General features: G+C 41.3%; 1 protein-coding gene across 1 annotated transcript in view; it reads right to left on the bottom strand.

The window, feature by feature from the left end:
- Positions 1 to 11,745, bottom strand: part of LOC124615882 (cuticle protein 19-like) — a 69,474-nt gene extending 57,729 nt beyond the window's left edge. The window contains exon 1 of the mRNA XM_047144049.1: positions 11,527 to 11,745. Within this exon, the coding sequence (XP_047000005.1) occupies positions 11,527 to 11,541 (15 nt within the window). The 5' untranslated portion in view covers positions 11,542 to 11,745. The remainder of the gene's footprint in view (positions 1 to 11,526) is intronic.
- Positions 11,746 to 15,521: the final 3,776 nt, after the last annotated feature.

Raw genomic sequence — 15,521 nt, 5'->3', positions numbered from 1 at the left:
AGCCGTCCTTTGTGTCTTTTACTTCTCGGCAGCACGCAACGCTTCACGAGGATGCGTCTCGACTACTGCTGCTTCTGACTTCCTGTGACACACATCTCTATATTCATTTTCCGGTTTTGATTTCTTTGGTCTTTAAAATCACTCTTCACAGCAGTCGTCACCTACACCCAGATGACTAGCTATATTTAATGGTGTAAGAAAGTGTCATATTTTGAAAACTAGTGAAGTTGTTGAAGTACTACGGATGCTGCTACATTTCTGCTATTTGAAATGACGAGATGTTGTGTGACAAGTTGTTGAGGATACGACAAGGCGTGTGTTTAAGATATAAAGATCTAGTGCTCTCCATCTCACTGCTTTGAAAGTTGTGTATTTTGAACCGTGTCACACTACAGCATGGCAGGAAATATTCGGGAATTTCTGCTATTAGCGAAAAGTTTTCTGTTTTACGCCGCTGATGTACTGACTAATAATACTGTGACGTCTAGCGATGCAAAACTTTGACAGTGCAGTATAAGTGCCTGATTAGGACGGAATGTACAAATTCAGTATTGAAGTTCCTCGTAGCCTAAAGCAAGTCGTCATCTAAATAAAGCTTAATTTAAAATGTTTGGAAGCATTAATTTATACATTACATAAATATCACTACATAAATAAATGTTCATGAGCATTCCGGTAGAATGCACCGTTTAACATTTAAATGAAATTTACTTGTGCATCGCTGGGCAGGTGATGTGTTTCCTACTCTTTACAATGTACGTGATAATCTGTAATATTCGTCATCACGTAATCAGTGTCACAAATATTCACACAAATGCATGATACGTTTCGACTTCTTCACCATTTTTATCGAATATGCATATTTTACATCGGTAAATATATCTTTGGCTGTAATATTACACGATTAAAACTAACAAATAATGCAATTTCATTTGTCTCATATAGTTCACATAGAGCGTCTTGAACTACTGAAATGTGAAGCTCTCAGTCCAGCTACCTGCTATTTCGTATACAGAAACACAGAAATTAGAGCGAAAGAATATAATTTAAAATATTAGGCAAAGGTCCCGAGTTAGAATCTCGGTCCGGCACACAGTTTTAATCTGCCAGGAAGTTTCATATCAGCGCACACTCCGCTGCAGAGTGAAAATCTCATTCTGGAATATAATTTACATTGCTGATACGTTTCCTTTGCTCTCATACGACCTAGACAAAGGCGGAACTTCAAGTATCTGCAGTTGTTGATGATGTCCTGCGATGTATGGACACTCATTCACGTGCAGAAACATACTGAAAATTTCTGTAAAATGCTTCTCCCTTTAAGTCCACAGAAATGTGACTTCGCTTCTTTTGTTTTCTGAGATTTATTGAAATGGATTGCTTGCCTGTATTCTATGGCTGGACGTTTTTCCTCAACTGTTCGGAAAAAGGAAACCAGATAAAAATATCCAAAATTCAGTCAAATGGTGGGTTACTGTGAAAATAGATGTCTCCCGAATACAACGTGCGTGAAATATCATTTTAGGATGATTCTGAAAACAGCTGCGTTGTTGAAGGAAGTAGACGATGATGTCATGTTACTTGTGAAACGCAAACTAATCGTAGCAATTTCGTCAACTAAATGGTGTATGGTTTCGATAGTGCGTAGCTTCATTAGAGTTCAAAATCCTTTACCTGGTTTTAGGCTCGTTCTCACTGCGTCTTCTCATGTTCACCAACTGCCAAGGCACAACACTTCCGGTATAGTAATTTTGGGTGAATCTATCGTTGCACGAGACTAGAAATCTTTCTTGTATCAATCACTAGCAGGAGCTAATAAGAATTTCGGTTACTTGTTATGGTCCGCCTCTGGTGTCGTAAAGGTAAGGTGTGTTGTTTCAAACTGTTCTTCGCCCATCTTGATTCCCTTTGTACTGGTTTTCCGAGATGACTTGAGACAATTTTCGGGACACTTTCTAAAACAAGACATATCGGCTTTCCTGCTACACTCTTCTCGGAGCTCCTCATCCAAGTGCCATTATTTGTATGTGAGCGCAAACATAATCAGAGGCTTCAATCCTTTATCCTTTTCTTAGATGCAGCGTTTCATAGAAAAAAGTATTTCACACTATTAAAATGTATTTAAACTTCGACATATGGATAGGAAATTATCTGTCTTACTTGCCATCAAAGCCACTGAGGATTAAAGTCAAGGTTATGGTTCCTACCTGAAAACCTTTCCTTGTGATGAGAGACAAGACTGTATTAGCTATAATACGCTATACCTATCTGTGAAAGTATTCCTATAAATTTTAAAACTTTATCAACTGCAGTAAGAGATGCGTCAGTTCAGTGGGTTTCGGCTGTTACTCTGTTGGAAGTAGGATACTGTAACTTCCATCCTCTCTGACGACTCTTCGACGGACACATTTCCCAACTGCGAGATCGTTACGAGTGGATCACAATTAGCTGCACATGTATCGTGAACAATCGTTGAAAGGTAAAACGTGCTGTAAGATATACGAAGCATATTCTTCATCTGCTTTTGTATACACGCTCGGGATGCTTGCCGCAATAGGAACTGTTTCCGTACACGCCAGTGATAAAATGTTGAAGGGAAACTGATACTAAACAGGAAAGTACGTATGCAAGTAAGCAGTAAGCTAGAAAGTGCCATAAAAGATTTATGTGTGACTCAGGACGAATGGATGGATTCCACATTGCTTAGTGTTGGTGGAGACTAAAGGCCGATGTACTACATACAGATTATTTCTAATGTGATGCCGGCCGCGATGGACGAGCGGTTCTAGGCGCATCTGTCCGGAGCCGTGCGAGTGCTACGGTCGCAGGTTAGAATCCTGCCTCGGGCATGGATGTGTGTGATGTCCTTAGGTTAGTTAGGTTTAAGTAGTTCTAAGTTCTATGGGACTGATGACCTTCTATGTTAAGTCCCATAGTGCTCAGAGCCATTTGAACCATCTAATGTGATAGTCGTTTTCTAATGCAATAGTTGCATTACCTATTTCGTGACGTAATACAGTAGGCACGTTGTACATGTGGTTTAGTAAAAATTAAGGCTACGTATGTACTGAAAATTGCATATATGGTCCAATACGTACTGTGTCGAAAAATTCATGATTTGGACTGTTCTTCTCGCATTAATTTCTTGCTTCCAGACGTCGGTCTGCCATATTAAGAAGTTAGACAAATTAAAGGTAAACATGTTTTCAGCTGAAAGTCAAATATAGCAGTTCAAGTGTGGCTCGTTGTGAACTCTAAGAGCAAAAGTGCTTTTACTGTCGACACCGGATTGCAGTCGGTACTGTGAGAGAAATGGAAAATGAAAGGGCATGACTGAGTGCTATTGAGGCGGAAACCAGTGCTGGTCCGAGACCGAGACAGCTGTTCCTCACGGGCGAAAGCGCCCTACATCACGAGTGAGGCCGCTTCAATTTCTGCCTCAGGGGCGAAATTGTCTTGCGTAATGACTTTGCAGCTGGGGAAAGACAAGATCTCTTCTACTGTCCGTGGAGATCGCACTTCACCGTCAAACGACCAACATATCGTCAAAAAGAATAAGTAAGAGGGATGTCGCTGCAGCCCTATATTATACATAACAGTATTCCTCCGCTGTCTCTTGTCTCGGCGAAGGAAAATAAGTATCGCTTAACTAAGTCCATTTCTAATTACAAATCGTCACGTCCTCTGTAAAAACTTCCGAAGTTACTTAGTCCAATGAACTTAAGTATTACATTTCATATTTAAATCACGTCTTGAGAGATATCCCTGTAAAAAAAAAGACTACGCAGTGCTTAGCCGTTTCTCGTTTTGAAGAGGTTTATTGCGTAACTACCAGTGTAGGCCTATACAACTGACGTTTGACCTCTTACAGAACTACAGAACAAACTCTTTGATGGTGTGGAATGATTTTCCCGGAGACCAGCAATATACTCCGTAGGCCTCAACATGAATTAGGCAAACAGTGATATTGTGAAATCCGCTTCACTATGTGCTCCCAAGACAACATGAAGACCTCAGATGGCGGCGCCCATGCTGATTCTGCGCTCCTTGCCTGCCCAGAGTATGTGATACAGCCGTCTAGTGAACAAAATAAAAGTTATGCAGTACTGGACTGGCCCTATGACGGAGTCAGGATGTCGTAGTACATATCTAAACGTGGTGCAATCGACAGATGTCAGATACCTCGGTATCCGCTAAAGGGCCATTATTGTTCACTGCAAATGCAAAAGATTTGGCTGATCAAGTCGAAAGACCCATGAAGCGACTCGCGGATGATGTCGTACGTAAGGAAATAGCAACTCCAGAAAATTATTCACAAATGCTTGTAACCTTGATAAGGACTGACACTGGGTGCAGAGATTAGCAGTCAACTTACAGTACGAACACTAACTTACTACGCATAAAGTCTAGGAAGGATGTACTAATGATTAATTACACGACTGGCAATCAGTGAGTGTGAAAAGTTGTAGTCAATAAATAGTTAATGTGTGAAGAGATTTAAAGTGAAACGACTATAACTAACTATAGTAAATTTGGATGCCATGGACAGATTCAAATGAAGAATGTTAATGAAATGTAATTCATTCACTTAATATGTTTCTTACAAAATTCAGTTTCAGCCGGTAATTAACTATAGTCTGGGATATTTTCCGTGTAGAATTTATAGAGGAAATGCAGATGATTGAAAGAGGCACTGCACATTTTGTCACGGTTTCATTTTGTAAGTAAGAGATGTTACAAGGAAGGCGTTGTGCATCGCGTATAGGTTTTCTGTTGAAATTCATCGTTCGTACGTTCAAATAACAGTCATGCTACGCATTACTTCCTCCCACATACTCGTATACCTTGTGAAATGTCCCGAACCGAGATTTTAGAGCAATAGGTTTTTTCTACGCCCCACTCTCGTGAATGGAGCTATAAGTGGGGAAACGATAGTGGTGGACGAAATACGCTGGGTACTAGCCTGACCATTACAGTTGAGCATTTAACGATTGTAAGTAACCGACGGTGTTCGCTAAACCGGCAGATGACACATTTCAGAAATAAAGTCGTGAATGTAAATTGTTTGAGATCCATAGTATTATAGAACCTTATCACAATCATCACCATCGTTGATGTTGTTGTCCAAGAGACCGCTTGATGTACAGTTATTTGAAGACGAGTGACTGGTAAGAATCGAGTGTAGTGTTATGTCTGAGGTGTTAACGTAGGATGCGAGAAGAGTGGTGGAGGGGTGGGGGGTGGGGAGGGGGGGGGGAAGGAGGAGATACTTCGAACAGTATGGCACATCCCTGTAGCCTGTTAGATGACCCTTAACTGTCTCCACTAGGTTTCAGTTTCATTGCAAAATTGAATTAACGCTATGGTTGTACTGAGATCATTAGGCAGACCCTAATATTAGTCGGACAAGGGCCACAGTGGGAGTATTCCATTACTGAAAAGAATCCATCCTGGAATTCGCTTGAAGTGATTCGAGAACGGCAGGAAACGAAATTAAGAACAGGTGAGCCGTCCGTACTTGTAGTTCCATAAAGGAGACCATGATAGACTCTGTTACCTAAAGAGAAAAAGAGAAAAATCCATGCGCTGTCAGTAAAAAGACACCAAAGACCTTCCACTTTATCGGTCTTGGGAGTTAAAGATGTACCAGAGTTTATTTGTATACTTTACTAGTTTAGAACGTTCTATAACCTTACGGAAATTGGGAATTTGTGGTAAGGACTACGGGATCAAACTGCTGAGGTCATCGGCCCTTAGACTTACACACTGCTTAATCCAACTAATTTACGCTAAGGACAACACACACACCCGTGCCCGAGGGAGGACTCAAAACTCAGAAGGGAGTGGGCGGGGGGGGGGGGGGGGGGGAGCATATAGCGTTACGACTCATCTTATTAAAACGTCCGTATTTCTGATGTTAATACAGAATTTCTAATTATCTAGTTTTTTGTCGTAAACTATCGATATATCAACGCCATAATGCATAGTTAATACAGAAACAGCCACAGAATGTCCTAAGGGTTGCAAAGGAACTGCAGATAACAATACTTGTGCATTCGTTACTATGTTTAGAACCTGCAGCTCATTTTAATACACCAGAGGAATGATTATATGCATTTACTTAACGGTCTCTCTTGTGTATGGTTTTTCATTTACGGTTACGCATTGGAGATTCCGATTATGAAATTTCTGTTGTTAATAGAGACCTCACTATCAATCTAATGAGTGTAAATGCTTCGCGAACTGAATTTTCATTTTCTGAACTCCGAATTCATTTAGATATTGAGACTCAAGCCAGCTGTTTCAGCGCTGTTAGGAAGTAGTACGGGTTTAAGGATTTGAAGAAGAATATTGTGCAGATCCCACTAGATTTTTATTGCTTCTTCTGTTAACATTAATGCGCACATAACCAGCTTAACTGGTGCATTTGTGTTAAAGCGAGCTCTCTGAATAGTGCATACAGAAATGTTCCGAGTGAAAGCGGACAGTACGTCATGTAGAGCTGACGTCAAATCCCCGTCTTTTCCTCGCACTCAGGCTGGGTCGCTGACCATTTCTGAGGTTTCCTTCCTTCCCTACTCAGTTAGTCATTCCAGTATTTGCGATAAGGAAAGATTTTTGCAGAAGAGATGAATTGATACTAAAGTTCTACTTTTTTACTTCTTTCAGCAGATTTGTATTTTTAAATAGATAACTAAATGTAACTCCTATCGACATAGATATTCTTTTTAGTGAACACTTTTTAGACTGTTTTATCGTCGACTTTCAGTTTCACCAATTCAGTAGAAAATTCTTCATCTCTGTGTACATACTTTACCGAACATTGTCATTAATCTGTGCTGTTTATTATTATTTTGTTGTATTCCATAATGTTCCCACTAATTACTCCTTTCCTGACAAATACAGAAAGTCTTAGATGGTGTAACAGCTTTACCCTCATTTTGATGCTAGTTTTCCAAATCATAAATATTCATTGTTTCCACTCTTTCTCGTTTCATGGTCGTCATTCAGTGGTGCACAATAGACATGTCGTCTGAACTCCATTTTGCAAGTATGTCATCATAAGAAATAAATGACAAAGCTGCTGTCTGATGAATAGAATTATCAGTATAAAGTCTAGCGAAAAATTCGTAATTTTATACTTTTTTATTGGATTCTTTTCTGTAAATAAAAATATTATGGAAGTGAAACTTGGACGATAAATAGTTTAGACAAGAAGAGAATAGAAGCTTTCGAAATGTGGTGCTACAGAAGAATGCTGAAGATTAGATGGGTAGATTACATAACTAATGAGGAAGTATTGAATAGGATTGGGGAGAAGAGACGTTTGTGGCACAACTTGACCAGAAGAAGGGATCGTTTGGTAGGACATGTTCTGAAGCATCAAGGGATCACCAATTTAGTATTGGAGGGCAGCGTGGAGGGTAAAAATTGTAGAGGGAGACCAAGAGATGAATACACTGAGCAGATTCAGAAGGATGTAGGTTGCAGTAGGTACTGGGAGATGAAGAAGCTTGCACAGGATAGAGTAGCATGGAGAGCTGCATCAAACCAGTCTCAGGACTGAAGACCACAACAACAACAAAATAAAAATATCACCACTCGAGGCAAAGGTTGCTCAAGGATCTGTGGTGCCCTTTCCTAAGAGGTATTACAACTGGCCTAGAGCACCGAGTGTCAGAATTGCCTACTGTGATAACTGCTCGCCCCCTTGGATATATTCCTACGTCATACAAAATGGTGACGCTGCAAGAAGCAGGATGACGTACTGCACATTGGCAGACTATGATTAGGAGCCAGGAAGAGCCTTGAGCCTTCATATTAATAGTGAGAGAAAACAAGTACGCGGCTGATGACCTCCACCTGAGGCGTTCGTTTTCATTTTGACTAATGAGACTACATCAGCAGAAAGCGGCGCGAAGCCTTCAACCGCACAACAGGTACGTGCGCGAAACGTGATGTGTGAAGACAGTCCGTTGGAATTATGCGCCCAATTGCTTGTTTATGTAACTGTTCTTCTCTTGCTTGTGAACGATCCGCTATAAGGTATCCAAGAACGGTGACACTGTCATTATGACATTCCATCCGTGTTCTGGAGGAGAAGACGTCAGATAACATGCTGGCCGTGGTCCCCTGGTTGGCTTAAACGAATAACGGGATGGATGTCACGAAAAGGCAACACACAGTTCGTTGCCCCACAGTTGTCTAATTTAGTTTGTGCTTCCTCTCTAATTAATTCGATGAATCTTTATTCTGACCTCTTGTCTGAAAAGTAGTCAGTTGCTTCTGGAACTGATTTCAGCACTAAATATATTCAGTTGATCGATATAAGGTAATCGGATCATGAACGCTAACCAAGAAAAGAGCTAAGGACTGCGCACGTTGAAAAGAAGTGATAACCATGTAAATTTCAAAAAAAATGGCTCTCAGCACTATGGGACTTAACTTCTAAGGTCATCAGTCCCCTAGAACTTAGAACTAGTTAAACCTAACTAACCTAAGGACATCACAAACATCCATGCCCGAGGCAGGATTCGAACCTGCGACCGTAGCGGTCTTACGGTTCCAGACTGCAGCGCCTTTAACCGCACGGCCACTTCGGCCGGCCATGTAAATTTCAAAATTATTACTTCGAAATCCACGTCATTAGGATATCAATCGCTTCAGCCGGTTTTGTTCAGTAGAGAGGTGACAGAAAGGCTCAGTATTAGACTTAAATGTCCTATCCGCGAGGAGGTCATTAAGATTGGATTGAGGAGGTAAATCGCTGGTGTCCTTCAATGGAACCATCCTGGCATTTTCTGATTTAGAAAACCCAAGATAAACCTAAATCTGGATGGTCGGTCAGAGATTTCACTCTCGGTGTACTCGAACTCACACTCAGTCTTACCACTACATCGTCTCGTTCGGTTCGGCATCAGATCTTATTCGAATAACGACCGTAGAGCTTCACGTATATACTCTTAATCTATATATCACGAGCTTAGGGCGTAAGGTGGAGGGTACTTTCTTGACCCCTATCATTTCTCTCCATTTTCTGCTTCATTCGTTATGGTGCGTGGGTGAATGACTATTGATAAGTCTCCATATAACTTCTAATTTATTAACAATTTCGTTGTGATTATTTTACGAGAGCTTTTTGAGACGAAATAATACGTTGCCCAACTGTTCTTGATAGGCTCCCTCTCGGAACTTCGATAGTAAACCTCTCCGTGGTGCGCAAAGCCTCTCTTGTATCGTCTCTCTAAAGTTTGCTGTGCGTATACGAAACGTTCTCGCGGTTTTGTAGACAATATGTCATCAAAATATATATCAGAAATTGTTAATTGGCAGGTATATCTCAGTAAATGTTTATTGGTTTCCTCATTTTTCGTCTATTCTAATACTCTTTCAAAACGCCGAGGTGTTGACTTGAATGCGATGCTGCCAAAATATGTTCGGTACTGGATATGTCCCTGAGAATGAATTAATTTTTAAGCAGCTGACTCATTATAGCTAATTTTGGTCATAGTCGGGAACCTACAGTACTTTCTATGGATTTGAGCCGAACAGTAACCAAAGAAATTACTAACATGCATCTCTCATTTCGAGAGTGATTTCCTTCTTTACTGTGATTCATTCAAGACACTTGAAGAATGTTTTCTGTGGTTTATATCTGTGCATGCTTCGTCTTAATTATCCTACACTAAATGGAGTAGTCTCTTTTCGTGCTGAAAAAAACAGTCACAGTTAAATTACCTTTCATTCCAACTTTGTACATAAGAGAAGAAGAGAAAGATGTCATCTGAATGTACTATACCATTTCGCCCGCTTCTGTCTCGCTAACATGTATTAAAAAGCAGCCTTAAATTTACTCATGTAGCTTGTTTTGGCAAAAATGACACCAAAACACTTTTTGCTCCGTTTCTTCATTCATATATGGAAACGGTTAATTCCTCAGACTGGACCATCTTTCACTCATTATAAGACAATATCTAATTGTTTGGAAGATTTCTGAAGCATAGGAGTTCAGTTTGTAGAAATAAGTTCATTGTTGATACTGTCATTATCAGCAACATCAGCTTCTCCTCACAAAAGCGACAGCTATTGGTTAGATCGTAAAAGTCCTAACGTCATAACTGAAGTTATAACGCCATAACTTATTCTGAGTATACTTTACAGAAACAAGTAAGTTCATAGTACTTTGTACATGGTACTTTCAGTGTCCAGAGTCACATTCGGGCTCTTGATTGTTGACTCAATATGTAATCCGTAACTGGAGTCATAAATTATGTTACACACATCTATGCTGCAATGTAGGATTCTTCATGAATGTTTCTAAATTTGGATATTCAAGGACACCCATAATAAAGACAGTACCAATCAATATTAATGGTTCTAATAGTATTGGTTAGTAGTCTTAGCGGTAGAGTTAACGAGCAATGAGCAGTAGTAGTCTGGCCTGAAGCTAAAATGTGCGATAAAACATTTTTGACAAGATCCTGACTTGCATCTTTTATTGCTATGATTAAGAATCAATGTACGCTTAAGTGTTTAAATGATATATTCTGCCAAGTGCCTCAGATTTGAAAAGAACGGAATACATTTTGAAACTAAAAAGTTATTCGATTATTGGACGACTTAAGAATCTTATCTTCCCTCCTGTATTCTTAGTTGTAATATAGTTTACTTTAGAACCCGGGAAATGAACAGTGAGCCTACTTTTGTTGTTAATTATCACACATTCGTTGTGACGATGCATCAGACGCCAAAGCCGACTTGGTACCTTACTTAACTGTCAAGGAACCTCTTTTATTTAACACGTGGAAATCCTGGTAAGACTTGACATCTTCAGGTGATGGAGATAATGCATCTGATATATTTGTTCAAAAATTTAAATTGTCTTGAGGGCATTACTATATTAATTTGGAAAGTGTTGTTTACTAGTTTCTGTTGCTAGACAACCACTTTCAGAGTCTTAGCAGAGAGTCAATTTCTATTAACATGTAAGCTACAGAACATTACTGATGATGACTTTGTAGCCTGCAGGTATATAGATACTGAATCTCAATAACACTGACCTGAAGATGATGGTGTAGCAACCCAAAATAGTAATCAACAAACAGTAAATTAATATAATACTGCGATCAAGGCAATTAATTTTTTTTAAGAAACGTGCTGATATAATGAAACGTAATCATAATCCATTAAGAATGTAACACAAGTATTATATCCGTTATAAGCTTGATAATTACCAAGAGAATCACCAGAGAAAATGAAATGTTGTTGTAAGTTTATTAGCGGAAGAAATTCAGTTATATGAAGTCCATGCATCACACCCCAAACGTTTCAGGGTTGAGTGTGCTCGGTAACTTCTCAAAAAATTTTACGCGAGGATGTCCAATAGAGATAACACCAAATGGAAAACGCAGTCATGCACCAAACAGTGAACTGCTCCAGAAATACGTCTAATATTTGGATCGGATAATCAATCGTTACACTGCGCGTCACAAGATCCACCACCAGACAGCATACATAAAAACACACCTTGAGCAGATTCATCGCCACGTTACGTTGAGCTGCCCGTCTACCTCTCCCAACACAATTTCACACACAACTGGTGACTCGCCGGCGTCTCCGCGGTGTCTTATATACTCTGCCGGGGTGGTCCCTGTGGCAGCCGAAAATCCTTCCGCTGCTCTCGAGGGCCCACATGCGCGCTCGCCCCTTTTCCTTCACGCCCAACACCAGTCCGGGGGTGGGGGTTGGGGAGGAGTAGCGATGAAGGAGGAGGAGGAGGAGGAGGAAAGCGAGGCGAGAAGGATAGACGGACTGAGGAAGATTGGCGCCCAGTGACGGTGGAGTCGCGAAGCGGCGAGGATGCGGCGGCTGCAGAGATGGGCGGGGGAGTGCGCGATGGTGGGGTGGGAGGGTGGAGCACGCGACGCCGTGACGCAACGCAGCTGCGTCCCGTTGCCGGCCTCCCCTCCCCCCTACCTGCGTTCTTCTCTACGCCTCTCGGTCTGTCCCGCTGCTGCTGGTGACGTGAGAGCAACCACGCTCTGCGCTCTCGCTTTCATCCCGCTTGTTCCGTTTCCTCGCGGCTGCGGGGGCGCCTTCTTCACCCACTGACCTTACAACAGTTCCCGTTGTGCGAGCGCGGCGCAGGCAGCGCCCGACTCTAGCTTCCGAAGACGCTCTTCCCACACATCCAGTACAGCTGGTATCGGACCCTTAGAGCAACTGGGAGTTCGGTTTGGCGTTCCTAGCTTCGATACCAAAGAAATGCATTCTAGGGGTGCTGGAACATGATTCCTACAGCTATAATTGACATCTCATGTCGATGTACGCTGTGTTGCGGCCGGTCAACTACACACTTTTTTTCTCTGCGGTTTATTGCAGCGTACATCACACTTAATTGCAGTTGCTTTCTAGTTTCTTGTTGAATCTCCCGCAGTACGAGGCTAGTCATATAGAAATGTAACTGTTTTTTTTTAATTTTTTCACAGGTACGTGTCTCGTGTCCTGGCACGCACTGGAATTCCCGTGCGAAAGTACCGTAGCAGTTCATCGATGGAATGGAGATTTCATGTCGTTTTGGCTCATATAACGGAGTGCTGCGATACTGGAGCGCGGGTTTTCGGTGTGTACCGGGATTATAGGCATTTAAATATTTAAATGTTGTTGTTATTGTGGTCTTAAGTCCTGAGACTGGTTTGATGCAGCTCTCCACGCTACCCTATCCTGTGCAAGCTTCTTCATCTCCCAGTACCTCTTGCAACCTACATCCTTCTGAAACTGCTTAGTGTATTCATCTCTTGGCCTCCCGCTACGATTTTTACCGTCCACGTTACCCTCCAATGCCAAATATGTGATCCCTTGATACCTCAATACATGTCCTACCAACCGGTCCCTTCTTCTTGTCAGGTTGTGTCACATACTCCTCTTCTCCCCAATTCTATTCAATACCTCCTCATAAGTTATGTGATCTACCCATCTAATCTTCAGCATTCTTCTGTAGCACCACATTTCGAAAGATTCTCTTCTTGTCTAAAATATTTATCGTCCATGTTTCACTTCCATACATGGCTACACTTCATACAAATACTTTCAGAAACGACTTCCTGACACATCTATACTCGATTTTAACAAATTCTTTTTCTTCAGAAACGCTTTCCTTGCCATTGCCAGTCTACATTTTATATCCTCTCTACTTCGACCATCACCAGTTATTTTGCTCCCCAAATAGTAAAACTCCTTTACTACTTTAAGTGTCTTATTTCCTAATCTAATTTCCTCAGCATCACCCGACTTAATTCGACTACATTCCATTACCCTCGTTTTGCTTTTGTTGATGTTCATCTTATATCCTTCTTTCAATACACTGTCCATTCCGTTTAACTGCTCTTCCAAGTCCTTTGCTGTCTCTGACAGAATTACAATGTCATCGGCGAACCTCAAAGTTTTTATTTCTTCTCCATGGATTTTAATACCTCTCCGTATTTTTCTTTTGCTTCCTTTACTGCTTGCTCAATATAGAGATTGAATAACATCGGGGAATGTAAACAAAAAATTAATTACGGGCTTACTCTGTTCTATGTGTTAATTGAAACTTTATGATCACCCTACGCACGGGCAGCATAAAGGTTTCCTGCATATGCACTGCATCATTTAGCTCCTCACATAGCTCCTAACTTTCCAAGCAGTGGGTCAGCGGCGACTACGTAAAAGCCAGAACCACAAACAGAGCCTTGTGTGCATCCTTTCGTCAGATTTATAGTTAACTGTTTTCTGCGACAAGTTAATTTCTTCTGCCACAAAAGTAGTCTCTTGATCAGTTAGGATTCTTAGGGGTGTGACTTTTCTCGTTCACGGAACAGAGTGGGCCACAGCAGGTTAATAAATACTCTCCACATGATCATAAAAATACGCACGACCTGTATATGCACAAGAACACGAAAATATGAAAACATCGCTAAAACTGATTGCTTGAACAGAAATGCAGGAGCTAGATAAGCCTACTGTCCTAACTGACCACGAACGGCACCTGTGCAGTGTCCTTAATATGTCTTAAGTCTCGTTGTGGTCAACACAGTGTTCTGTGCATTTGCGAGTGGATTACATTGTAGCTAAGTGGTGAAAGTGTTGTTGTTCGTATAAAGGCACTTCCATTATCAAGGTAGCCGAAATAGAAGATTTACATCACATGCAGCGAAAGCGGAAAGACATCATCCGCTACGTCACAAAGCGGACGAAGGTGTGTGTTGACTGATCATGACGGACAATTATTGACTAAAAAGAAGGGGACAGTAGTTGTTAAAGTCATTGTAGGACTGAATGTCACACTCGTGAACCCTGTCAGCAACAAAAGAACTGGAAAGGAGCTCCGTAAGCAGGGAATTTCCGGGCGAACTGGAATTCCAAACCCACTCATCAGTGTTGCAACTGCCCGTAACGGACTGTAGAGCAATGGAAGAAAGTTATTTGATTGTATGAGTCATGTCCCACGCTGTTTCCAACTTCTGACCAAGTTTCTTTCCCAACGCAAAATAATGATGGGGGTTCGTTGACGATTCTGGCAGCCATGTCGTGGTATTCCATGGACTCCAAGGGTACGCTGCAAGGTCCCATTGTTGCGAAGGATTATGCGACTGTTTTTGTTGACTGGTACAATGTTTGTTTCCCATTGGTGATGTTGTGCTCAAAGACGATAAGGCCCCTGATCATACCGATTCGCATTGTCCAAGACTCGTTTTGTGAGGACGAGAATGAATTTTCACATCTCAGCTGGCCACCACGGTCACCAGATCTCGGTACTATTGAAGCTTTGTGGTCTACTTTGGAGAGAAGGATGCGTGGTAGCTATCCACCTGTATCCATTGTTACCGGAACTTGCCACTATATTGCAGGAAGAAAACCACACAATACCTGTATTTATCCATTTCTAGACGACTGGAAGCTGTTTCGAATGGCAAGGGTTTCATTATACGGCATTGCGCTTGGTAATTTTTGTCCACCTCTGTTCAGGGAGTATTAAAATCAATAGCGAAAATTTTAACACATGAAAGTATTTGATGACAGAAGAAATCGTTGCAGTAAAGACAGGTCCACAAACTTTTCTATTGAGTCTCCATGTAATTGGTCTCTGTTTTCTCCTTTGGCCCACCTTAACAAGACATACAGTACAACTTCAGCAGGTTACATGTTGCAATTTAGTGTTCATCCGTACTTGTTCAAATGGTTCAAAAGGTCCTGAGCACCATGGGACTTAACATCTGAAGTCATCAGTTCCCTAGAACTTAGAACTACTTAAACCTAACTAACCTAAGGACATCACACACATCCATGCCCGAGGCAGGATTCGAACCTGCGATCGTAGCAGTCACGCGGTTCCGCGTACTTCTTAAACGAGTTGTTTTGACATATCATCCCTTCATTTGGATGCAATACTACACTCTTCTCTACAGCCAGTCACCGGTAATTTTAAACACTCCCGTACTATCGCATATCTCTTTGCTACAGTTCCTCCACTTTACCAACTG

Source organism: Schistocerca americana, chromosome 5 (assembly GCF_021461395.2).
Source record: "Schistocerca americana isolate TAMUIC-IGC-003095 chromosome 5, iqSchAmer2.1, whole genome shotgun sequence".
Lineage (NCBI taxonomy): Eukaryota > Metazoa > Arthropoda > Insecta > Orthoptera > Acrididae > Schistocerca > Schistocerca americana.
This window is presented reverse-complemented; position numbering and strand designations above follow the sequence as displayed.